We start from the raw sequence: 25,338 nt of genomic DNA, 5'->3' as shown, positions 1-25,338 counted from the left end.
TTTGGCCGGGAAACTACCGTTTACAACCCCTTCTTCCCACCTTGCTCCCGTATTAATATTTTCCCATAAATGTCCAGTGTTATACTAATCACATATAAAACCAGAGGTAAAACTAGACGGCTTTTCTTAGCATTAATCTAACAAACTTTATTTAGAATTCTTTTTCTTACACATTTAAAAGACATTCAAATTTATTTCACTGGGTCTTGCAGTTGTCATCTTTCCAGAAGTCCAGTTTTTCAGTAGCAGGTTCATCTGCAAAGAAACAATAAAATGAAAATCAGAAATTTACATAAAAACTTTAACACCAGCAGATCAGACTGTAGACTTCCCAAGCAGATTGAAATCTAGACTCCTACTTCAAAATTTGGAAGTGGCACAACAGAATATGATGATCAGAATCAAGAACCAACCTGCTTTGATTCCGAGGCTGGAGTTATCGAAGAATTGTGTGGGACAGTTTCTGGTCAGCATCTCTGAACCTTCACCTGCACTGAAAAAGCTGCTTTTGGGAGAGTCCAGCAGCGAGGCTGCGCTGACCAGAGGCTTCCGAGGAGACGCCACAAGTTTCCGAGGGGAATCCAGAACTTTCTTAGGAGGAAGGTAACTTTTTTTAGTGGGGCTGAACAACAAGATGCAGTCTGAGGCTGAAGACAGGGCCCTCTTCTTAGGAGTACAGGGGGAGGTCTGCCTGTCCTGCTCAGCTTTGTTCTTCCCTTTAAGACTGATTGCTCTGTTCTTCCACTTAGCAGTCTCCTCCTCCTGGCAGGAAACCAAGCTGATGAGAGAAAGGTCAGAGGTCAGAAGCCTGAACTTTCCCAGCATCACTGGTGAAGTTTTTTCTTCTGGTTCTGCAACAACTGCTCACATTCATCAGGTGTTTTCATGATGTAAAGCATTTTGAATTGTTGCTGTACAAACAAACTTGATTGACTGAGATCTTGTTTAGAGTTAAAATCAATCTAAGGCAAAAGTCCCAACTCCAGTTAGGTTGTTTTAAAGTGCATGGACCCGACCCAAACCAACCGCTTTCTGACGTTCTCTACAGCACATATGGACATAAAAATCGATCCCGTTACCTTTCCAGCTCTGTGATCCGGAGCCGGAGCTGTTTCACCTCTTCTTCCAGCCTGGTCTTCTCCAGCAGAATGCTGCTCTGGATCATCGTACCTCTGGGGTTGGTCAGTCGAGCGTGAATCTCCTTCCCTGTGAGAACTAAACGGAGAACAAAAAGCAAGACGTTTCCAATGATTACTGGATACAATCGTTTGTAAACCTGTGGCCCTCTGAAAAACTGAATATGAACTAGTTATAACATTCACGACTGATGTTTGCTTCCATTCCTACTCAATTTAACCTTGAATTGTGAGGGGAATGTAGTAAAATAATAAAACAAAAAAAATTGAGCTGATTTTCTACAGATTGACTTACACGACTCCTCGCCCTGATGCTGTGATCTCAGATCCTGCTTCAGCTTCCTCAGAGACTCCTCCTTCACACTCAGCACCGTCTTCATCTTCTCCATCCTGAAAGCAGAGCCAACATTAACACATTACAACAACAAGCAGGTCTTAATCCGTCATCACTAGTGTCTGTGGCCTCTTCAGTCCAAACAGACAGTTCTACTCTTTAACACCAGCAGATGTGTTAAAGAGTAGAACTCTTCTGAAATCGTTTCTGAACAAGATTGCATTTAATGTTCTGCTAGTTCTTCCGACTTTCCATGCCATACAAAAAAAAAAGAAAAAAAAAAAAAAAAAAAAAATCCAGCAAATGTGTCGGGACAAAAAAAGCCTCCCAACTTTATGAAGGGCTTCACTGCTTTCAATGAAGAAAACCTCAACACACACACACTCCTCAACTCTGCAGAGTCAAAACTTAAGAGTTGAAGTAAAGAGCGAGGATAAATCCAGGGTTTCTTACTCTTGCTGGTGTTCCAGTGTGATGGAGGCCAGCTTCACCTCCTCCTCACACAGTTTGCTCTGGAGGTTTTTCAGCTGAGCTGCACTGAGTGATGCCTTCTTCTAAACGAGAGAGAACAACCAGCTTTAGCAAAGGGAAGCTAAATCAGGACCTGTACAGAGAAACTTCAGTCATACTTCAGACTCTTCCAGTTTGACCTTTAAGGTCAGGATTGCGTTCTCCTTGTCCTTTACAAGAACTTTAGTGTCCAGTAGTTCAGTCTGCAGGAGCTGAGTGGTCTGCTTGTGGTTGGACTCCCTGTTCTTGGCTTCAGCCTTCTCCTCCTCTAGCTCCTCCTGCAGAGCCTGAAACACACATAACCAACAGGTGTGTTAGCATTTTCCTCCCAGACTGAAGAGGCCGACCTCTATAAACCAGACTCACTGTAAGCTCTCCTGCTGCTTGCTGAAGCTGCTGGTAGTCCTGGACCGAGGACAGGTTTGGTTCCACAGGCGTTCCCTTCAGCTGCTGCAGCAGTGATGAAGTCTTCCTCCTCTCTTCTGTAAGCTGACCATCTGTCTGATTATCCATCTGCACTAGTTCATCCAAAATCTTACTGAGCTCATCACTGATGACCTACCAGAGCCAGTCGGAGAGGAAAGACAAAAAATGTTCAAAGAACTAGTAGCAAAACGTTAGCTTTATGAAATATTCAAAATCAGATGGATTTGAACTCTTACTAGAAGAAACAAAACATTATTGGTTATTAGTAAAGTGCACCTGTAAAGGGATCACCCCGTTTTGGACCACAAGTCTCCTCCGTTCAGCTTCATGGCTGAGGATTCTCTCGATCTCGCTGATGACCGGCGGGCTGGAGGCGGCTTCAATGGACTCGTTGAATTTGAGCCTCTCCTGAACTTCAGCTTGTCGAACTGCGACGTATGAAGTCAGGTTGGTCTGGAGCCTCTCCAAAATGCTCTCCATTTTCTACAGAGTAAGTCAAGATGCGACATGTTAAACCTCTCATTTTCAACCAACGGCTGAATGCAGTCATTTGGACCCACACCAGACTCGGGGCGGATGCTGAACAGCAGCAGTCAGACGGCTGCCTTTACCATCTGGACACTTTTAATGTAGATCCAAAGCAGAGAGAACAAACTCCACCTATACTCACTGCTGAGCCTCTGCAGCTCCACAGGCAGATACTTTCCAACACCATGAACCCGTTAAAAAGAATCAAATTATTGGTGAACAACATCAACACACTCAGCAGGCATAACTTGACTTCCTCAGATCAGATGGGGACTCCTGGATTTTTCTTTACACCAATAACTTTAGCTTTTCTTTTCAATAAACGGCAGCGCTGATAAACCATCCTTTGCATCCTCATCGACCACAAGGGGCTTCATTTCAACTCCATGTTAACTTTCTAAATAACCCTCAACGGGTTCATTAGAGGAGCAGATGTTACCTGCTGGTAGAGCTGACGTTTGTCCAGAAGCTCAGAGAGCCTCTGATTCCACCGGGAGTGGAAATCCTCAATGTTGACGGAAAACTTAGGAGCGCCAACTCTGGACATCAGCAAGTCCTGCAGCCGTCTCTCCTCAAAAACAGCCAGGTCTCTATTCACCACCAGCTCAAACGCTTTCATATAGACACGCGGATGCTCCAGGAGCCGTCCCTAACAATCAGGAGAGCAGAAATTTTCAGTTTCCAGTGGAAATGGTCAACATTTCTTAAACTGCTTCTAGAAAACAGGAACAAGAGTAATAAGTACAAGAGCTTTTGTGAAACTGCTGCAGGTCTGCAATCCCAGCCGAAAAACGTCGCCGTAGACGGCCAGCCTGGACTTTGGAAGGCCTTTCAGGTAAGAAAGCTTCAGGAAACACTGGACTATCAGAACGTTCTCCAAGGTTTCAGAGGCCGTCTCTGTGCACTTTTCTTTAAACTGTTGGAATTTTCCAAAGGTTGCCTAGAATGACAAATTTGTGTGGTTTTAGGAACATAAGAATCAGAAAATATCTTCTAGCATCAAATGTTGCTCAGTCGGATTGCCTCTATATGAAATCAAACTTGAACATCAATTACATCAAGATGATCAGCAGAGTCCTGCAGGCGTGACAGAGTCTCCCAGAGTGCATTGGGCTTCTGCTCCAGGTGGTTCAGCTGCTGTCTCAGGGCTGACAGAGACACGTTTGCTTCATTGAGCAGCTGAAAAAATAAAACAAAACTTTAGTCATTATTTTAAGAGCCAAACACCAGAACTTTTTCCACAAATGATTTTCCTGTAACGACCAAACGCACAGCTCTAAATCCATGCATGGACCGAAGCATGCAGTAAAGGTTCTGGGAATTTAAAAAGTTAAACCAAGAATGTGACCGTTTGGCACAGACCTGCTGGGAGGCGTTACATTCAGCTTCAGACTCAGCTCTTCTCTCCCTCTGCAGCTGCAGCTCCTCCTGCAGGTTCTGCCTCTGTCAGCAGGAACAAGCAGACATCAGAAACCACCAGGCAGGACTGGAGGAGCTTAAACTCAAGAATGACTTCTTGACTCCAAATTCAAAAATACTTTTTGCTGAAATGTTGCTTCTTGTTCGTCTTTTTCTTTTTGCTTCTGCATCAGCAGCAGCTCCAGCTGGGTGATCTTCTCCTGGAAGGCTGACGCCTACAACCAGAGGTCAGTTAGTGGAGATGTTCCCTAAAGCCCATTAGTAGTTCCTTTCAGATCAGGACTCCTCCAGAGCTGCCATCCCACAACTTTTAGATGCATTCCTGCTCTGAAAGTGCCCGAGTCAAAAAGGTTTGATGCAAGTGCGTCAGAGAAGGAATGAATCTAAAAGTTGCAGGATGGCAGCAGCCCTGGTGGAATGGACCACATACCATGTGAATGTTGTCCTGCAGCTGCGCCTCAAGCTGCTCCTTCTCCTCCCTGAGCCCCTCCAGCTCCTCCAGCAGCAGGTCGCTCTTCTGACTCAGAGTCGTCACGCTGAGCTGCAGCTTCTCCATCTCTTCTTTGTGCTTCTGCAGGTTCTCTTTATCCGACAAATGAAAGTCTCTCTCTGCCTCAACACTTGCCAAGTTATTACATAATTCTGTTATCTGTAACAGAACAGTAAAGTAAAAAAAAAAAAAAAACAGAGTGTTAGTGGAGCTGAACAGCTCTGGAGGAGAGATGAAAACAAAGGCCGACTTTAACCTTCTGCTCCAAAGAGCGTTTCTCCTCTTCACTCGTTTTCTTCAGCTCAGAGTTCACGTTTCTTTGTTGGTGCAGGTCATCCTGGAGAGCCTTCAGAAGTTCTTCTGTTGAGGAAGCCTTCAAAGAAAAACAAAAAGATGGAAAAAGTTCACACTAAAACCCGTCAGTGAGAACTAAGAGCAGGAATGAAGCTCACCTTCTGTCCAAGTAGCTGTAGCTGCTGCCTCTTCTCCTCAGTAACAGTCTGTACAGACATGCTCAGCTCCCTGGCCTGTTCACACAGAGACAGTGGACAAGATGGCCGCCACTGGCAGTTTGACACAGCTTGCATTTCATTCTGTTTACACTAAAAAAAAACCTCAACTAGATATCCAGTATGCTGGATGTTTGAGATGCACTAAAGAGTGACGACATCAGCAGCTTGTTCTGGTAAATGAGACTCAGGTCACATCTGAGCTCTACAGAGTCAGAGTCTGTTCCAATCTGACACCAAGTTTCTCTGCCAAGTCAGGGTGGGAAATAAAATGCACCAAGCTGAAACTTTAACTAGACAAAGGAACTGGCTGATATTTGAAACCCCAAAATTACAAAAATAACACTGGTCAACAGAAAAAAAAAATAAATAAATTATGGTAACTTGTAGAACAACTAAAAAAAAAAAAAACATTTTCCTGAGGGCTGCACAGAGTTGGGAACAGAATTTATCTCCATTGATCACCAACCTCAGCCTCCAACATCTCCATTCTTCTCTGCAGCTGCATTTCAGCTTCCTGCTTCTGTCTCAGCTCCTCCTGCAGCTCCTCTCTCTCCTGACTGACCGTGTCCAGGGAGCTCTGCAGCTTCTCCAGCTCCTCCTCAAACCGCTGGCTCACAGCGTCCCTCTGGGCCAGCAGACCCTCCCTCTCTGCTTTCACACACTCCAGCTCCTCAGCAAACTTGGCAAGAAGGAGAAATAAAGGGAGAACATGACCTTTTTTTATAGAAGATTAACATTAAGATATTTAGGAGCTAAAATTGTTCAGTGCTCTCCTCTGCTGTACCTGTTGGTGTGTGTTGCTGCTGCTCTGCATCTCCATCAGCTGACTCTTCAGCTCCATAATCTCTTCCTCCATGCGCTCCCTGCTCTCCTTCAACACCTGGAGCTCCTCCTGCTTCTCAAGCATCTGAGTCAGACAGAACAAATGGTCCAACGTCAGACTCGGCCGTCGCCCTCAGACTGCCGCCTGCTTTCAGTGGGTGGAAACAACCAGTGTGTGTTTAAGAGAAACGGCTCACCAGCTTTTCATTTTCCTGGAGAACAGACCTCAGACGCTCCAGCTCCTCCAGCTGCTGGATCTGTAGCCCAGAACAGACAGGAAAGCGTATGGGTTGAAGAATGGGAGAAAAGCAGATGTAACCAGACAGAACACAGAGGGAAGTGGAACCTGCTCGTCTTTCAGTGGATCTGCTTCAGAGAGGAGCTGCTGCTGCTGCTGCTGGAGCTCACACTGCATCTACAAGAACAGGATCTGTGAGAACCACTGAGGCTCTGGGTTCATGAGGTTTCACTCACATGAAGGATTATTCCAAACATAAATGACGTTTGTTGCAGTTGGGCTGCTCCAGGGAGTTTGACCGTCTCCACATGAGAATGACTTTGTGTTTTTACCATGTGGATCTTTTCCTCCAGCTGTGATCGGAGCTCCTCCTTCTCCCCCCTCAGCCTCTCCACAGCATGCAGCAGCTCCTCTCTCTCCTCGGTCAGAGCAGCCAGTCTGCCCCGCAGCTCCTCTGCACTCTGGCAGAGCAGCCCGTCTGTTTCTGCCTCCGTGTCCCTCAGCTCCTCGCTTAAAGCCGTCATCTGTTTCAAACGGGAAACAGAACTTTAATGTGTTTTGTGAGCAAAGCGAACCCTCGTCTGATTTTCTATGAGAATCTTCCAACACTTGACATGAGTAAACAGGTTGACTAGTTCAGTTCTTTAGCTGCTCTACCTTTATATTCTTTTTGTCTGCTCATCCTTTAGTTAGATTATTTCCTAGTCTCCTCTGTCCTCTCCCACAACCAGCAGGAAGAGGACAGAACTGTTCAGCAGCTTGTCTCTCTCTGTAGAAGGTGTGTGTGTGTGTGTCTGGTATACTCACACTTCCCTGTGCCTCCGCCTCAGTGGGACCTCCATCCTGCTTGCAGACGTTTTCAGACTTCAGCAGTTTGAGCTGCTTTGCCTGCTCACGGTTCTTCTCCAGGACGCTCCTCAGCTCCTCCTGGTTCTCTATCATCTGCAGAACAGAGCAGGTTCAGCTTTCTGTCCGTCATGGTAACAGCACCTCATGCTCAGCTATTTTTAGATGCCAGGTGTTTTAATGCCGATATAATCAGACGACATGTTCGTTTACCAGCTCTACATTTTCCTGCAGGTCCTGCTTGAGCTGATCTCTCTCTGCGGTCAGAGAGGCGACCTCAGCCAGCAGCCTCTCCACCTCCTCTGTGGAGCTCCTGCTGCCATCTTGGAGCTCCTGTTTCAGCCTCAGCATCTGTTTAGAGGAAGAGTTATCGTCACTGAGCCAGGGAGGAGAGGGCACAGTCAACACTTTACTCACATGTTCCTTTAACTCGGACTCCTTCTCCAGAAAGGCCGTCATCATGTCAGAGTTCCTCTGCTTTTCTTCTCCGAGTTCTTCCTGAACGGACCTGAGCAGAACGTCAGTCGCTGCGTTTCCATCTTCAGAGCTCTGAACACGTCGTTCCATCAGCAGAGCCTCTCTCTCTGCTTCTACACGCTGGAGGGCTTCAATCATTTCCTTCAGCTGTTAACACATTCATATTAACCCAGTCAGACTCCAATCGAGTAAGATTACTGGCAACAACTCAATATTATTCAGGACCCTGATCTGCATAGGATGAGGATGTAAGATGGTGACTAAAGTTGTGTTCACACTGCAGCCTGAAGTGACCCAATGCTGATTTCTTTTCTTTAATCAAGTCTTATTTTATCGCCGTTGTCGTTCACATACAAGTCGCATATATTTGGAGTGTGATCTCCTGTGTGAGCCACAAACGGCCTGAAAGCGCCCCGCATGCACAGTAGAGGGCGCAATAACGTCACACACAGGGAGCGTGCTCAGTGTTTTACCAACCACCGTAAAAGCGGTTGGTAAAACACCACAGAAGAAGTGCAGAATGAAGAAACCAGAAAAACTGCAGCATGGAGTCAAACTGAGAACCCCAGAGTCCAGGTTTCTCGCTCACCTCTGCGTCTTTCTCTTCCAGAGAAGCTAAAAGCCGGCTCCTCTCCAGGTCGCTCCGTCTCTGCTCTGCTGTCAGTGCGTCGAGCTGCTGAGTTAAATCAGCACATTGTTGCTTCAGCTCCGTCTCCTCAGCAGCCTGACCTGACTGGAGGTCATCAGTCGTCTTGTTAACATCCTGCAGCTCTCCCGTCAGGTCTCCACTCTGAAACAGGAATTACAGAATGTGAGATTATATGGCGGTGCAGTCAGGGTGCCGCAGAGGAGCCAGCAGGAGTTAAGCCGTCCACCTGATCTCCAGGAGTCTGAGGTGAAGCCTGTTCCTCCTGCTGCTCCCTCGGAGCCTCCTCTGCCTCTCCACACAGAGCCAGCTCCTCCTGCAAGTTGATGATGCCGCTTTCCACTTTCACGCTTCCCAACATATCTGGAAATATGGAACAGTTTAGAAACCCCCATCTGATGTCACAGATGGAAACCCGTCCCAGTTCATGGATCATTACTTTGTGGGAGCGTATAATCTAGAGCGCTGAGCTCAACGTCGTCATAAGAAACATTCAGGCGTTTTTCAGGATAGCTAGGCTTTTCCATCTGCAGCTGGAGAACGGATCCGGTCAGCTCAGCCTCCAGATTCTCCTTGCTGGCCGTCAGAGTCATCTGGAGAGAAAATAATCACTTTGAAACATTTCCTCCTGGCCCAGTGACCCAGACTGACCCAACTACTAAATCCTGTTTATGAAGGGGGGAAAAAGAAATCCCGTTACTGTTGGATGTAGCCGACTGCTGAGGTGAATACCTCCAGGTCCAGGTGCCAGAAAATGTACAAGCCTGTGGTTGCTAGGCAATCTTGCAGGTGTTGAGTGGCAATCAGGCTAAGATTTCACTGTTGATATTTTGGCAGATGTTCTCTTCATTGGTTTGTATGTCAGTGACATGTGATCCTTTATCCATGCTAACCAGTAGAGATTAGCTCTACTGGTGCCACATGTGATGTGCCGGTGGAATTTGGGGAGCGTTACGCTTAATTCAACATAGTTAGAAAAAAAATTTAAATTCCTTTGTTTCCAAGTTAACAAACTTTGAAAAATCAGCAGGTGATTAAAAATAAATGTGTTTTGCACCGATATAAATGTTAATACAACAGGCACGTTAAAAAGGATGCATCTTTTTCTCTTTAAACTCGGCTCAAGTGGTTCTGTGTGTCTGAACCGACCCTCAGTGGTGATGAAGGATCTGCATTTACTTCAAAGGTTTGGAGACTCAAAGCTTAAAGCCAGAAAAACATGGAGTCATCTTGTGCTCACTGTTCAAAATAGACATAGCTAACAGTTTAATGTCACGTCTACTGATATGATAACAGAAAGAGATCACGTTGAGTAAAGTGAACACACGTAATGTTCATTTGGCTTTAAATTAAATATTGAAAGAAGTTGCATGAGAAATGTGCCAAAGTATCACAGCCACACTAACACATTACCTCCAGTTGGAGGCGCTGTTGCTCAGACAATTCGATGGCCTTCTTTAAACTAGATATTTCCTTCTGCAATTCATTCTGCAAACAAACAGTAAGAGGTACAATTACAAAATAGTGAGATTATATTCATGCAGTCTATTGAGCACATCATAAATCACCAAATGAAAGACTGGTTCTCATTACTTTATTGCAGACAAAGACGTTCAATTGAAATCTACCTCCTGTTCCTCCATGAACTTCAGCTCCAGACTTTTGAACTCTTCCAGATCCTTTTTCTCCTTCAGCTCTTGAAGGAGAGCAGCATTTTCCTTCTCTAGGCTCTGCGTGTGCTCCAGGAACATCCCCAGCTCCTGCTTCAGGTGGTCTCGCTCGGCACCAACCGCGTCCTGTGGAAAAGATACAGGACATGTGACCTTTTAGGTTCCTCCTACCTGAAATATCTGCACAGTCATCCCTTGTTGGAATGATGTGGTGAGCAATGAAGTCCCCAAGACGGCCATCTTGGTTTTCCTCCTCTAATGTAGTCTCAGACAGTAAAGTAAAGTGGCTTATTGTTGGCTTTATATGCATCATCATATCATTTGGAAGCTTTGAGTGAAAGAGTTTGCTAAAGATTAAATAACATAATTTCTTATTGGGACATATCATGACAGAAAATGTCCAAAGCAGAATCTATGGAGTTGCTATAATTATTCCTTCTATTGTAGTTTATTCATCGCCACACTGGGAGGTTGTGGCTCTGCAGCAGCAGCAGCTTTGGTCAGCGTTACCTTCTCTGACGCCAAGGTTTCACACAGCTGGACACTCTCTGCAAAGCCTTTCCTCATCTGGAAGACAAGACTTTATGATTAGAGCCCAAACTGGAACACTTTATATCCAGAACCATCATTGCAGTTTTTATTTATTTATATTTCTACAAAAGCATACAACATATGAAATACAAGCAAGAGACAATATTATAAAAAAAATAAAATAAAAAAAACTGAACCCGCTCAACATTACTGCTCCAGAGAGCAGCTCCTGATCCAACAGTCTACCTGGTCAGATTCAGACTGCCTCTTCTCCTCCAGCTGCCTCTCCAGCTCCGACACTTTGACCTCCAACACGGCTGTGGCTTCCAGCTTCTGCTGCGCCTCCGTTTGCAGAACCTTCTCCAGCTCGGCAACCTTCTGCTCGGCTGCTTGCATTTGCAACGAGGCATCCAGTTTCTGCTGGGTTTCGTTTTGCAGCTGCACCTCCAGGTCTGCCAACCTCTCTTCCGACTGCTTTTTCTCCGCTGCCCGTTGTTTCTGCAAAGACTGCAACTGGACCTGCAGCTCTGCGACTCGGCTGTCCAGGGTTTCTGCCTTTTGCACAGCCTCCTCCCTCTGTTGACGCTCCATTTCGAGCTGATGCTCCAGGTTGGTTAGTTTCTCTAGAAGTGCACATCTTTGATCAGGAGACGCCAGGTCACTGGACATAGAGACAAAAACATAAGACGCTTATTAGTTGTCTTTTATCAAGTGGGACAAGTTATTCCTAAGTTTAGCCTTTAGTTTAATAGTTCATGTGCAGTATAATCATTGGAACTGTGTGATCCACAGTTCCAATGCTGGACGATAAATTGTCCCAGAAATTATTGCTATAATAAAATTGTTGTTTTGAGGTCATTTTAAAGTGATGTCAGCATAAGTACACAAGAACATATTCTCAAAGAGCAATAAACTTTAAATTCTAACGAGCATTTAACACTGGAAATGGAAGACATTTAAAAAAAAAAAAAAGAATTATGATGTCTCTAAACAAAATTGTCCTTCAAAAAAAGAAGCTAGTTGAGTCCAAAACACCAGACAGAAAACTTTTACCATCCAGTTTTTGGTAGAAAGAAAAACAATAATCTCCATACAGATGAAGATTATTGAGTACGTTTTAGGTTATTGTGTGATTTATATTGCGACAGGCCTACTGGTGACCTCATGAAGAACCCACCTGTCCCCAAAGCTGCGAACAGTCACAGAGCTCTGGCTCATCTCCATCTCGTCTGAAGGCTCCTCAGGAATCCCCCAGTGAGGGTCGAAGTCTTCGTCAGCTACAGCGCAGTAAAGACCAAGTCCATCATCTCACACGAACCACTCAGAAAGATTTCCATCTTCAGTCGCTCCATACCTTCACCTAGATCCCCAGAACAGAAACGATCAGCTCTCCTCTTCCTGCTGAAAGTCACGTTCATGTCAGATATCCCGTCGTCGTCGCAGGCCGGCTGATGGCCGTAGAGCATCTTTCCTCCCCATGTCACCCGGCGCTTCGGCATCTGATACAGAACACAGCTGGCATGTTAGTGAGTGTTTAACCCTGATGCTAAACAAGCCTAGCAGAACCATCAGTCAACCAGCAGCCTGCTGCGTTTGGGTTGAAGGTCATTATGTGATATTGGATGACAATACCCAAACACCCACTACAATGTCTACACAGGCAAACAAAACACGTTTTTTTGCACTTCAGTTGTGGTTCTAATTAAAGTGTTTTTTGCTTCTTTTCCATCTTTTAGACATGACTCGTCACATTATTTGCTGAAGTTACAAATAACTGGTAAAGACAGATAGTGGTTTGGACTGCTGAACAAAACAAAAAAACTCAAGAAAAAAAAGAAAAATCAAAAACACAACTCTCCGCTGAATGAAAAAACAGAAAGAAAGAAAGCAAGAGCACTCTGCTGAATAACAGACGGACCTTTGGAACAGAGACCAGGTTGGAGCTGGTGACCAGCAGCTTGGTCAGGTTTCTGATCCGGTCCTCTTGTTCTCTCTGGAGCTGATCCTTCTCTTGGAGCAGCTGAGACAGAACCTCTTTCTCCGTCACTGTTGTCTGTGTGACCGAAGACACCTGGAAGAGACGAACGTACGAGTCAAGCAGAGCAAAGAGCTGCAGAGAAGGAAGTTTGATCAGAGTCAAATCGGAGAAGCCTGGTGACGTTAACCAATCGTTCTAACCTCATTCAGTCGACGCTTCAGGTCAACGATCTCATTCCGATACCTCTTGAGCAACGCTCCGTCATCCGAGACCTCCGTCACATGAGGGTCATTCTTCATTTTCTTTGCGGTGCTGGCAAACTGAACATGAGGAATTCATCTGAATACTGGAGTGTTGTGCATTCTGACAACTTAAGTAGAACGTCTCATGTAGAGTAAATGTAAAAAAAAAAAAAAAAAAAAAAAAGGCAACGTTCAAGGTTATGTTGACCTGTGAAATGAAGACAAACCTGCAGAGTACTGAGGGTCTCCTCCAGAGAAACGGGCGTGATGGTGCTGATGATGACCGTTTTAGCATTGCCTCCTAAGGAGTTCTGCAGGATGCGGGTCAGTTTGCTGTCTCTGTAGTTGGTAAAACCTCTGGAGAGCATCGACAAGAAATCCAGCAATTAGTGGATTCACAAATAAAGGATCTATTCAGAATGCAAGAATTGTATTGATTTTATTTAAAATACAGTAAACCCCTGACCCCCCACAAACCCCCCCAATATTGGAATATGAACTGAAACAACCAAAATTAAAAACCAAGATAAATACAACTCTGCAAGGCAGACCTGCTGGCTGGTATACAACCAGGACAACCTGAGTCATAAAGACATTTTATTAATATTTGTTCAATATACTCAAGTGTTCCGTTTGTAATTTGGCCTGATTCATATAAAGTGAGTTAGAAAATCGCTATACAAATAAAACAATTTCATGATTACTTTTTGTTTAAAGTACTAAATCTGATAAATGAAGTTAATCATCATCAAACCTGTAGAGTCAGAATGTTGGAACACAACCCTATTCAGAGAATGGATGAGGAATCTAAATGCATCTGATGTAAACTGAATCGCCATGGTTACTCACTTCTGGTTTTCATCAGTGAGTTTCTTGATCACCTGTCCCAGTATAAACAGACTGAGATTGATATTACATCCTTCTTTGAAACGAGTACCTGTGGATTTGAAAGAAAAACTGACAGGTCAACTCAAAGCGTGATGGTTAAGAAAACCTTTTAAATTAAAGCTAGAAATCAAACCATAAAGATGGACAGTGGTAACTCCACTTTACCTTCTGCCCCCGTTTGACTGGCTCTCTCAGATCCAGCGAGATCCACTAAATTCTGCACACAAACAAAACAAACAAAAAAAAAAAAAGATCAACTTGCCTCTCCAAAATCAAAATCAACAGTATAAATATTTAAAAAGAGCCAATTTTTTTTTTTTTTTTAAACATACTAAATGGGAAACAATAATGGCTCCATCAGCATTTTCCCCTGATGCTGGATCACTCCTATCTCTGCTCTCCAGGATCTAGAGAAACATTAGCAAGTCAGAAAACGTCACAGCAACAAACTCCACGTCATCCTACATGCCGAGTTGTTGCTTACCATACGGAATATAGTGTGTGAGCGGCTGCTCCGCTGGTTCATTTTAGTCTTTCCGTAGTGACGGTTCTCTGGAGGCAAACAAAATAAAAAGACAATGTGTTGACAGGAAGCTACAGAGAAGTTCACCGCTGGTAACCTAAACTCTTACTTTCTCCCTTCCTAATCCAGGCGAGGGCTTGTGAAGACGTGGTGACGAGCTCCTCGGTCAGGTCGGCTACGTAGACCGTTTTCTACACAGTGAACACAGATCCACTGATCAGAGACCGTCTGTGACGCAGCATAGATTCTGCAAATACTTCCATACTGAACAAAAACATTTAACCCACTCACATTCATAGTTTCCCGAATTTCCAAAGGTTTTCTCTTCCAGCTGTCAACAAGCAGGTCCGTCACCGTTTCGTTGTAGATTTCCATGTAGGACACTCTGAGAAGGAATTCCTTGTTTGGAAACTTTGGATGAAACGAGGAAAGATTGTTTAGAAGAGTCACACGCACGGCCAACAGTAAACGGACTAAACCAGCATGGCGACTTTTACAGCGAGTCTCACGGAGCTGCTTACCGTTTTAATAGTTTGGAAAACATCATCTACGGCCAGAGGAATGACTCCACGGTTCCGGTCACTGCCCATCATTGTGAACGTCTTCCCCGAAGAGGTCTGACCGTAGGCAAATATGGTTCCTGACAAGAACATGCATCAAAGAAAGCCGTGCAAATAGATTCAGACTATCTGATTTGATAGTACGAGGATTCACAGCAAAGCAGTGAGCAAAACATTCATTTCTATTACATACCATTGTAACCCTCAACGGTTGACACAACCAGAGGCTTTGCGATGTCCTGGTACAGCTGGCTTGTAGATTCTTCAGCACTAAACACTCTGTCTGTAAACGAGAGGAAATTGGACAGTAAAATCATCTTAGTGGCTCACAACACACACAATTATAACGCTGCATATGATTTGATGCATACCAAAAGTGAAGCACTTGCTGGAATTTCCATCATCAATCTGACGAATTGATTTCTTGTCAGTTTCCCAGAACAGCTGGACAGGCTGAGCCTTTTCTGAAGCTGCATTTTCTTCCCTTAGAAAAGAATTGGAAGGAAGAAAATAAAAAATTATTTTTTAAAAATATGACTACAGAGAGATTCAAACAGACGGACGTCAAGCAGCTGGAAACTGTTCCCAGCGATGAACCAGACTTGTGCAGCTCTACAATTCCCTGCCTGATATCTTAAACTTTCTCATCGTGTCAAACCAGGAAGCAGCGTGTTCCACATGCGAGCCTTCAGATAACTAAAATGTGTCAGTTTCCACGGCCATGACATCATCCAGACTTTCACCATTTAAAGAGAAATGAATCATTCTGTGTGCAAACTTCTGATTTTAAAGACCATAAAGAAATCTGACATTTCTCACCATTATAATATTTAGCAAATAGAAATACTGGCGAATTCTAAAAATCTTAAAACAGAAGAAGTTTTGTCCAATTTAAATTCAGACCGTGAGAAGAGCAAAATGTGGATGTGTCCATTTGATGCATGTAAACTTCCAGTTTCAACTATATGTCTAATTTATACATCATAAACCTTTACTTTATTACACTTACTGACAGCAAGTAATTTGTTCAGTTATTTATGTGGGTTATGTTGATGTAAATATAGATACCAGGGTGTGTATTGGTAGTGGATCAATACTTCTGTTCACAGCATCTCCTCCATATGTACAGCAGTTTCCTCATGCATCAGTGCATGTGCAGGAATTAACATGGCAGTCCAGTAGAACAATTTAACACTAATTTTGAGTCAACATGACATGGAAGCTATTGAAAAAAAATATATATTAAAATGATTTAAAATCTCAAATGACTGATAGAAATGGGAGTGTGATTGGTAATTAAATCTAGTAGCATGAATTACAATTGGTTTTGTGTCAGTTGGCCACGAGGCAACATCTATATTTGTTTTTCACTCAGGAGTGTTTGGATCGTAAATTTGTTGACGGTCCCTATGCGAGAACCTCCGGGCGAGAGAGGAGGGAGCAAAGAACGCCTGGCCGAAGTTAGCGTTCCTGAATCGGATCAACCTTGAGCTAAACGCCGCGAAAATTCAATATCCAACTTAAAACTAACTTCATCTTCCTGCTGTCAGAGCTATTAACGACTTCCGTCTCACACGAACGGCTGAGCGGGATATATGGAAAAAAAGGCACCTTCTCTATAGTTATTAAATTCTAAAATGGTGTGATGTAAACATGTCATACAGAAAAGCAGAAACATGATACAGACACAGTTAACGTCAGCTTTGGGTGAGGAAGGAATCTTTTCTTCTGAGTGACTCGGTTCAGGAAAACTCACCTCTCAGCAACAGGACGAACACGGACACAAACTTTAACAGCAGACTCCGCCATGTCTTCTTCAGGGAACCTGACGGAATAACTGAAGGGATGGTAGAAAACATTTTAAACATGCACCGCTTTAATTTGATTGGACAACGTCATCACGGGGACTGAACCACACACGGTAATGGGAAAAATAAGGATGTAATATTTTTGGAATGACTATTTATGTTTTGTCTTCTAATATCAAATGCCACAAATAGGTCAAATATGGTCTCATGAAAGCTGAAGTTATATTGATTATTAATCTCAATAAATAGATAAGTATCAAGAGTTAGTGGTTAGCCAGTTAGTCGCGTCCAGAAGATCGTCAAACAAGTGCGACGGACGTGGTTGCGTCATAAGCCCGCGTTTGACGCACGTGAATAAGAATGAGAATAACACAAAGTATGGCGGCGTTTTTCTTAAACTAGGACAGAAACTATTTGAAAGAAGAACAAGTATTGGGTCTTGTTGAATCTAAGTAATTGGTGACTTTTCTAGGAGACATACGCCGCTATTGGTAGTTTGAATAGGATTATTTTAGTTTAAATGCTTTGGTCTTCCAGCAGAAATGTCTCTGTTTCTTGTCAACAGGTAAGTACAACCTATTAGTCCTGGAGCATCTTGTGTCAGACTGAGTCAGTTTCTAGTTAGTACACATAAAACAGCTAAAAAAGAAAATAGAAAATCAACTTGGACTGGATAGATCAAAAATTGATACAACAAATATGTTTTGTAGCTTTTGAATAGATGGAACAACATTGCAAGCAACAGAAATCAAATATCGATCTACTGAAGAGTTTATAAGTCTGTAGTATTGAAAGCAGCCAGTAGTTGTAACATCAGTTTATTCATCTTTTCAGGTATCTTGGAGACGACGAGGACGGCGTCATCTCCAAGGTGTCCCATTCCCAAGCGCTGCTGACCAAACTGCAGCAGAAGGTGAAACAGAAGCAAAGACAGAGTTTAGCAAAGCAGAGAGAATGGACTGGTGAAGTAGAAACCGAGCAGCAGGAAGTTCCGTCAGAGACCAAAGACGAGACACGAAGCAGTGAAAAGCATCAACAGCAGCAGCAGAAGAAGAAGAGGAAATCAACAGCGGGAGTTTTGCTTGATGCAGACTCTACCAGCTCTGAGCCTTCAGGGAAAAAGAAGAGAAAGGGAGCTGCGGATAAGAAGCAGAGGAGTCAGGAATCGGGTGGGATTTTCTCTCTCTTCATTAGGCGCACATGCCCTGGTAGATTTAATGTTTAATGTAAAATCAATGTTGAAGAGATCCCAGTCTAAAAGATGTCTGTTGAGCATACCAACTGGAACTAACTACTAGCAACTGTTTTGCCATAAACAGATGGAACTAACAAGAATAAACACTAGGGATGCACGATATTGGATTTCTGGTCAATAGCCGATATGCTGATATATTAAAACCCATTTGGCCGATAACCGATACCAATACTTTTTCCTATACCTACTTACTGAAACTATATGGCTTTCTCTACTGTGGAATTAAAATGCTGCATTATCTTTGTCAGTTTCTTCTGCTTCCAAATGCAAATGCTAAAAAGGAGGCTGAAAATGATGTAACACTTTCAACTTACATTATGTTTAATGTCAAATGTATCCTTGACATCTGCTCTCTCTAAGCCAATAACAACACTCAAACATCCATCCATCCATCCATCCATCAATTTTCTTACACCCTTGCCCCTTAGTGGGGTCAGGAGGGGTGCTGGTGCCTATCTCCAGCTAACGTTCCGGGCGAGAGGCGGGGATCACCTCAAACAGTACACATTTAATGTTGTGCTGTGCTGCAGACGTCACTGTCACTGGTTTGTCATACAAAACGTCGCCTTTTATATCAGTGAGTTATGTTGACCGAATGACCCTAACCCTATCGGCCGATACGATACCATACCGATAATATTGTGCATCCCTAATAAACACCATTAATAACTCCTGACACTCCTTTTTAAAGATAGCCATAAACTAAACACAGAATTGTGCAATCCATATTGTGATACTTTATGGATTGCAAGTAAACAATAAATATTATATTGTGAGGCAGCTTTGCTTGGAATAGCGTCTCTCTTTCTACCTGCTCAATTGTGGATGCAGTGAGTGGATTGAGGTTCCCAGCAGGTAAATTCAGGTGAACGATCGCTGTGAAATCCTCCACTCTGTTTACTTCTTCCCAGCAGAGCAGGTGTGTTCTAACTCCATCACTGCAAACAGGAAGTGTCTTTGCTGTTTGAACTCCCCCTGCTGGCTGTGAGAGGCTGTAGGTGTCCCACTGTAGCATTTCCCTAAAAAGGGACGACATGGGTAGATGACTTCAAGGACATCAGATCATATTGGTTAGCATGTTTGCCATAAAGGTCACCTGTTAGGGCACGTCTCTCCATCTGGGTCCATCTTGAGAACTTTATCCTGCTCGAAGCACCAAATGTAGCAGGTTAACACCAGCTCTATAGGTTGGAGCAGCAAACAAAAATGGTCAGAATACAGGAAGGATGACAAAAGGCTTCCATGTGACTGAAATGTGGGAGTCATCTGGTTAGTTGTCACCTGAATACTTAGTCGTTGTTTTTGTCACTTTTTTTCCTTTATTTAACCAGGTAAAACTAAACTGAGCTCCAGATGTGTTTTGCAAGAGGGCAGGAAATCAGCAAAAATGTTGAATGAATATTTTGTCTGTCACACAGTAATGTTTTGATGCCTTCTTACTTTTTGTGTAACTTTTCTTCCATTAATGTCGTTTTATCTTTGGATCTCAGGTCAGTCAGTGGCAGCTGTTTCTCCAGAGAGCTGCAGGTGTGAAACAGAGCAGGAACAGGAAGTGGAGGAGCCAGCGACAGGATTCCGTGTCCTCGGCGGTTTTGAAAGCAGACCTGTCCATAAGGTACGATCAGGGAAGAAAAACCTCATGGCTACACTAAAATAAGGATTCCTGACATTTATTCCACATTCTTTGTTTTTCTCCAGGCAAAGCGGGTCCTGCCTCAGTGGCTCGCTGAGCCCGACGTCATTCACAGAGACATTAAATGCAACCTGGTTCCTGTCTCCTCTGTGTCTGGGGTTTCTGCTCAGCTCCTCAGGAAACTAGAGGCGAATGGAATCCAGCACTTTTTTCCAGGTACAGTAGATTCACCCAGGGGTCAGCCAGGGTTATTTGTAGGTTACTTTGGGAAACAGCCTTTGACAATGAAGCCTGTGGTATGCTTCATCATAGCTCTGCTTATTAACTCCAACCCTGTAGATAGGAAATGACTTGCAGTGAGAGAGAAGGTGGCCATGTAAGAATCCCCAGGGCCTCAGATACATTGTTTTAACCAAGTTGTATGCAAATTGACTGTTACTGTTAATTTATTTCCTGTTTGCCTTTTATACCTCCTAATGATGATAAGAAATGCAACCTGTGAGTACAATCATCCAATCTAACCAAATATGGCCTAGTTAAAGTATCAAGCAGTGTCAGACATGTGATGGTAAAGTGGTGCAATATGACTGGAACAGATGTTTCAGTCCAGGCGTCATAAGCTTTTCTACTGCTCTGTCCTCCTCATTTTACTTAATGAAAGTGGCTGATCGTTCACAGTCTAAGTCATAACCCTGCTGTGATCTGTTTTCAGTGCAGGCAGAGGTGATCCCGGCCATATTGGAGGGCGCTCAGCACGGACTTCTGATTGGTCGAGGAGGCTACAGACCCAGAGATCTCTGTGTTTCTGCACCAACAGGCAGCGGAAAAACTCTGGCCTTCGTCATTCCTGTCATTCAGGTGAGCAGCCAGCATTTCCTCTGCGGTGCTTTGATCAAGCATTGCTGGAGCAGTTTTCCCAGCGACGTGTGTGTTTCCTGGCAGGTTCTGATGGAGCGGACAGTGTGTGAGATCCGGGCTCTGGCCGTGCTGCCAACCAAAGAGCTCGCCCAGCAGGTCAGAACGTTCTAACCATTTCTGCACATTCTAAAACCCTCACAGTGTTCTGACCTTAATGTGTGTCTGGTTCAGGTCTTCAAAGTGTTTGCGTCGTACGCAGAAGGAACTCCTGTGAAAGTGGTCATGCTGGGGGGTCAGAGGTCGTTTGCTGCAGAGTGCGCTTCGCTTTCGGAGCAACGGTGAGGAGGGCAAACTAAGAGCAAGTCTTCATTTATTGGTTTAACCTGAAATGTAATGAACGTTTTCAAGGTGAGTAACTTTAAAGGGGGACTGTTCTGTAAAATTGACATTTTTTAGCTTTACATCATGTTGTGATGTTATTCCCTCATCAAAACATGTCTGGAGTGTTGCCTTGATTCTTTCATCCATGTTTGAGAAATCCTTTAATCTCCATGGCAACCATTCAGCTGTACAAAACGGCTGGTTGGACTTAGCCCCGCCTTCGAGGACAAAGCCCCTCCTCTGAGCTGCAGTTTCCAAGCTCTGTAGTTTTCTTCCACCTCACAGAGCTCCTCTCCCCCCTTTCAGCTCCTCAGACTAGCCAGCAGCAATTAGCAAACATTTGGTGGAACTGTTCATCTGCTGAGCTCATTGTAGGAGCTACTGCTCAGTGAAACGCTGGTAAAAACTATGTTTAAGAGTTGATAGAGGAGCCATGTTGTGATGACTTCCTGAAGGCGGAGTTTCAGAAAGAGTAGGATTTCCTTAAAGAGGCGGAGGCCCAATTTCAAGATGTTTTATTACAAAGTGAAACATATCATGTTTGGTATGTGCAGCATTTTTATAACAGCTGAAGTTGGTGAAGCTTCTTGATTAGTGCTATAAAATGACATTTTGTGCCTGGAAAATATACAATAGTGCCCATTTAAAAAAGCAGTATTGCAAATCCAAAGCCGACAACCTGCTGTCTGCTTCAGAGGCAGTGTGAGGTGCAGCACGGCAGACATAGTCGTCGTTACTCCAGGTCGACTGGTCGATCACATCAACAAAAACCCAGACTTTTGTCTGGAACATCTCCGGTTTCTGGTAGGTCCCTAAAAATCCCAGTATTCTCGCTGCGTAGAGCAGAACTCTTTGGTTTCTGATGTTGTGCTGCGTGCGTTTTTCTGCCTGCGTCTCAGATAATCGACGAGGCCGACAGGATGATCGACAGCATGCACCAGTTGTGGCTCAGCCAGGTGCTGAAGGCGGTGTACTGCTCAGCGGCTGGACCAGAGGACAGAACCCTGTTCAGGAGGACGGAGCCGGCATGCATCACAGCAGCCAGGTGGGTCAGACAACACCAGCAGTCTGTCTGCATGGCAGCATTCAGATGAAGGTTTATTCACAGATTATTCAGAGTAACCACAGAGATTCCAGTTTAAAACGTCATGAATGTTCAGATGAGAGTCTTGTAATTCATTCTGTTAATTTGTTTTACTCTACTTACTACACAGTGAAGAGGAGAAGAAGAAGTTTACTTGACATTTTCAGCCTCGGTTTATTTAAGATCATTTCCAATTTCCACCTGATCACAAGGGGTTACAAAAAATATATTTTGGAAATTATCTATGTTTTTTCAACTGAATTAGGATTATTTTGCTCCTCTGAATCCAAAAATAACATAAATTTTTCTCAATCAGTTCAAGTTTTAATTTATTTTATTTTATTTAGAGAAATCTGATGTTCTGACTAAACTGATGACATTTTTTGTGACATTATCAGATCATTTCTGTTAATATTTCTCATCTCAAGGTTTTAGGAGAATTTTTTTTAATAGACTGTTAATTAAATGTTGCAAACTTGAATTTCTGTAAATTGGATAATAAACACTGATCAGGGTAAGTACATGTGAATTGAACATTAGGTCTTCATTGTGTAAAATCCTCCGTCTCTTTCCTGTCCTGATGAATCAATAGATCAGATCCTCGAGATGGGAGAACAAGTCCTGCATTTTGATGCTCTTGTTGCTCCATAGTTCAGAAAGTTGACCTGATTGAGCAAAACCAATGTGACTTTTGGATTCAGCTCATCAAAATGACCCTAAAACAATCAAAAAACCCCAGACAATTTTTTTTGACTGTTGACCAGTGTTATCTACCTCAAAGTAATAATAAAATAAATCGATTACTTTATCAATCCAGATTTCTAAGCTAATGTACGGCTGCAGCCTGAGCATTTTGGCCCAAAACGCTGTTAAACAGTTGTAATGTCAGAGGACTGGTGGTTCATTCTGTAATAGATTGAGTCGTATTGTTAGTGAAACGTCTACATCGTGTCCTCACGTCGCGCTGCGTCTCGTCTCAGTCTGTCTCCAGGTCAGATGCCGCTCCAGAAGCTGCTCTTTTCCGCCACGCTCACCCAGAACCCGGAGAAGCTGCAGCAGCTGGGCCTCCACCAGCCCCAGCTCTTCAGCTCCGTTCACGGCCCCCCCAGCAGCACGACGCCAGCAGAGAACACCCACAAACACGAGTGCTTCGACTTCCCCCAGGGCCTCACGGTGAGACGCCGCCTTTTGACTTGACGGGCAAACCGATAACTGGAACTGGAGAAAGAAACTCTGACATGATTCCTCTTGGTCTGCAGGAGTTTTATGTTCCATGTACGATGAACAAGAAGCCTCTGCTCATCCTTCACTTCATCCTGTATCTGAAGCTCCGCCCCATCCTCTGTTTCACCAACTCCAGAGAGACGGCACACAGGTTGGAGGGACTGACTGACTGACTGACTGACTGACTGACTGACTCACTGACTGACTGACTGACTGACTGACTGACTGACTGACTCGTGTCTCTGTGTGTCGTCTGATCCGTCTCATCTGCCTTCCAGACTCTACTGTTTGGTGAAGCTGTTTGGTGGAGTGCAGGCGGCCGAGTTCTCGTCACGCCTCTCTCCTGGTGAGAGGAAGAAGACCCTGAAGGACTTTGAAAAGGGGAAGATCCAGCTGTGAGTCACAAGCACACTGGACCACTGACATGGGAATGGATCCAGTAACTGAGAGCGAGTCAATTCAGTTTATTCCTATAGCGACGCCAGCATTTCACCACAAATGCCACTTACAAAAATAGTTGTTTCAATTCAGTCTCACATTGATCCGAGTTATCAAACAGTTCATTAAGCTCAATTTGTTACTCAGATTAGTTGGAAAAGTTTTTACTCAGACTCCATCGAGTCAGTGACATGCAGCACTCACCCCCCCCCCCCTGAACCAGTGACAGCAGACGGTCGCTTACAGCAAGTCTTCATGCTAACTATGAATTTAGTGACTAGAGAGGAAAAGTCCACTTTAACAGGAAGAAACCTCCAGCAGAACCAGAACCTGACTCAGTGCAAGCTGCCGTCTGCTGCAACTGACTGGAGGTCTGAGAAGACGAAGCAGAAACAGATGAACTGATGAGGAGAATGTTCTGTGTTAAGGAAATGCAAAATGTTAACAGCAGTAGAGAGAATGTTTGTTTTTTGGCAGCATTATCTCAACCAATCCCATCCTCCAGGAAGACACCACATCCACAACAGAACACCAGGCCAGGGTTAGCTGCTATGGAGAGAAAAACAAGGAAAGAAAACAGAAAGTTAACAGTTGAAATAACATCAAAAATTGTAAGTTAGAGTAGAAGAAGTAAGTGAGAGAAAAGTGGTCAGTTTGTCCTCCAGTAGCCGGTGGTTCTGTATTCATTCCACATGGTGGCATGAGCCATGTCGTGATGCTGCAGCTGGTTATTAAAACCTCTCTGCTCTCTGACAATTAATGTTGAGTTCTTTCATCTTCCTGTTGAGTTGAGAGAGCAAAACAGCCATTTTACATCACTTACATCCACACAGCAGATGGCGACTTTTCCTGAATCTGACGTCTCTGTTTCTCTGGTCTTGCTTTGTTTGTGCTGCAGCTCGTATGACCTCTCTGCTGTATTAACCTGATCTGTCCTCCTGCAGGCTGATCAGCACAGATGCAGCTGCCAGAGGCATCGACGTCAAAGATGTCAAATGTGTGGTCAACTATGACGCCCCGCAGTTCATCAGAACCTACATTCACAGGTCAGCTGCTCCGCTGTCTCATCCTTCAAACTGTCCCTTCTGTCCCCGTCTGTCAGAAAGTCACGTTTTTGTCCTGGTGTCTGTCGTCACGTAGGATCGGAAGAACAGCGAGAGCTGGAAAACCTGGACTGGCCTTCACCTTTCTGTTCAGAGTTCAGGTACTGTCACTGATCTGGAATGAGAAGAAAGGGAGGAAGAGAGTAGGGATTTCTGTCAAGAATAAATTAGGACACCCTTACTTTTATTCCTACTTAAAATAGGTTCATATGGTTTGTACATGATGATTGAGTTCCTAAGGAGATTAGCCCTGTTTTAAATTCTGGCCAAAATAATAGTGTCCATGGTTGAAATGACAATCAGTAACAGACAGACCAGAGTGAATGCTTCTCTTTAGCAGTTAGAGTTTCTCTTCCCTCCATCAGGAGAATAATTTCCTTCGGATGGTGATGGAGGCAGGAAGCCCCGGGATTCAGAAGCAGTTAGTAAAACCAGAATGCCTGAAGGGGATGGAGGAGCGATATGAAGGGGTCCTGCAGGAGCTGGCTGACGTCATCAAGGTTACTGCCTCATTTTACTGTTCAAGCTGCTTCAAACTCTTGTGAATAATATTCACAAGAGTGAATATTATTCACAAAAATACAGTTTGTGATTAAAACACAAACTGTATTTTTCTGTCTTTCTTTCTGCAGGATGAGAAATCAAGACATTGAAGCTTCAGGTCTTCTGCTGCTGTCAGGTTTCACCTGAGCTTCAGTTTTAATGCCGTCTTTGGAAATTATCACAGATGTTTTTTTACCTACCAGCTCATTTAATAAAAGCTCATATAATCACTGCA

At 43.9% G+C, this 25,338-nt stretch overlaps 2 protein-coding genes across 2 annotated transcripts; one reads left to right on the top strand and one right to left on the bottom strand.

The window, feature by feature from the left end:
* Positions 1 to 132: 132 nt before the first annotated feature.
* On the bottom strand, positions 133 to 16,639 carry cenpe (centromere protein E). The gene is made up of 46 exons (XM_008401469.2): positions 16,533 to 16,639; positions 15,148 to 15,260; positions 14,970 to 15,059; positions 14,738 to 14,856; positions 14,508 to 14,627; positions 14,326 to 14,407; positions 14,178 to 14,245; positions 14,026 to 14,100; positions 13,859 to 13,910; positions 13,655 to 13,742; positions 13,033 to 13,162; positions 12,764 to 12,883; positions 12,504 to 12,656; positions 11,940 to 12,084; positions 11,763 to 11,862; positions 10,832 to 11,246; positions 10,565 to 10,621; positions 10,013 to 10,180; positions 9,798 to 9,872; positions 8,824 to 8,977; positions 8,614 to 8,747; positions 8,328 to 8,528; positions 7,679 to 7,885; positions 7,475 to 7,612; positions 7,223 to 7,357; positions 6,748 to 6,939; positions 6,524 to 6,592; positions 6,375 to 6,434; positions 6,140 to 6,262; positions 5,822 to 6,034; positions 5,296 to 5,370; positions 5,100 to 5,216; positions 4,784 to 5,002; positions 4,473 to 4,568; positions 4,297 to 4,377; positions 3,991 to 4,113; positions 3,680 to 3,874; positions 3,374 to 3,583; positions 2,683 to 2,889; positions 2,347 to 2,538; positions 2,100 to 2,267; positions 1,924 to 2,024; positions 1,432 to 1,526; positions 1,080 to 1,215; positions 414 to 778; positions 133 to 255 (listed from the first exon to the last, which is right to left on the bottom strand). Exons 1-46 carry the CDS (start codon positions 16,583 to 16,585, stop codon positions 197 to 199), a joined length of 6,288 nt encoding a protein of 2,095 aa, XP_008399691.1. The 5' UTR covers positions 16,586 to 16,639; the 3' UTR covers positions 133 to 196.
* Positions 16,640 to 16,920: 281 nt separating this feature from the next.
* ddx51 (DEAD (Asp-Glu-Ala-Asp) box polypeptide 51) lies at positions 16,921 to 25,338 on the top strand. Its single transcript, XM_008401467.2, has 16 exons — positions 16,921 to 17,149; positions 17,419 to 17,753; positions 19,330 to 19,454; positions 19,538 to 19,688; positions 20,185 to 20,330; positions 20,415 to 20,486; positions 20,562 to 20,668; positions 21,407 to 21,515; positions 21,611 to 21,756; positions 22,776 to 22,968; positions 23,055 to 23,170; positions 23,298 to 23,414; positions 24,402 to 24,503; positions 24,598 to 24,661; positions 24,926 to 25,060; positions 25,193 to 25,338. The coding sequence occupies exons 1-16, from the start codon at positions 17,127 to 17,129 to the stop codon at positions 25,211 to 25,213; spliced, it is 1,962 nt and encodes a 653-aa protein (XP_008399689.1). The 5' UTR covers positions 16,921 to 17,126; the 3' UTR covers positions 25,214 to 25,338.

The sequence above is a fragment of the Poecilia reticulata genome, linkage group LG23 (genome assembly GCF_000633615.1).
Source record: "Poecilia reticulata strain Guanapo linkage group LG23, Guppy_female_1.0+MT, whole genome shotgun sequence".
Classification (NCBI taxonomy): domain Eukaryota; kingdom Metazoa; phylum Chordata; class Actinopteri; order Cyprinodontiformes; family Poeciliidae; genus Poecilia; species Poecilia reticulata.
The sequence above is the reverse complement of the archived record's forward strand: the minus strand, read 5'-3'. Positions and strand labels throughout refer to the sequence as shown.

Coding starts and splice junctions, on each gene's coding strand:
- cenpe (XM_008401469.2), bottom strand. CDS start 16,585: ATGGCGGAGTCTGCTGTTAAAGTTTGTGTCCGTGTTCGTCCTGTTGCT. Junction 13,163..13,654: donor CTCACTGATGAAAACCAGAA/GTGAGTAACCAT, acceptor GATGCTCTCCAG/AGGTTTTACCAACTACAGAG. Junction 6,035..6,139: donor GCAGCAACACACACCAACAG/GTACAGCAGAGG, acceptor CTTCTTGCCAAG/TTTGCTGAGGAGCTGGAGTG.
- ddx51 (XM_008401467.2), top strand. CDS start 17,127: ATGTCTCTGTTTCTTGTCAACAG. Junction 19,689..20,184: donor AATCCAGCACTTTTTTCCAG/GTACAGTAGATT, acceptor ATCTGTTTTCAG/TGCAGGCAGAGGTGATCCCG. Junction 25,061..25,192: donor AGCTGGCTGACGTCATCAAG/GTTACTGCCTCA, acceptor TTCTTTCTGCAG/GATGAGAAATCAAGACATTG.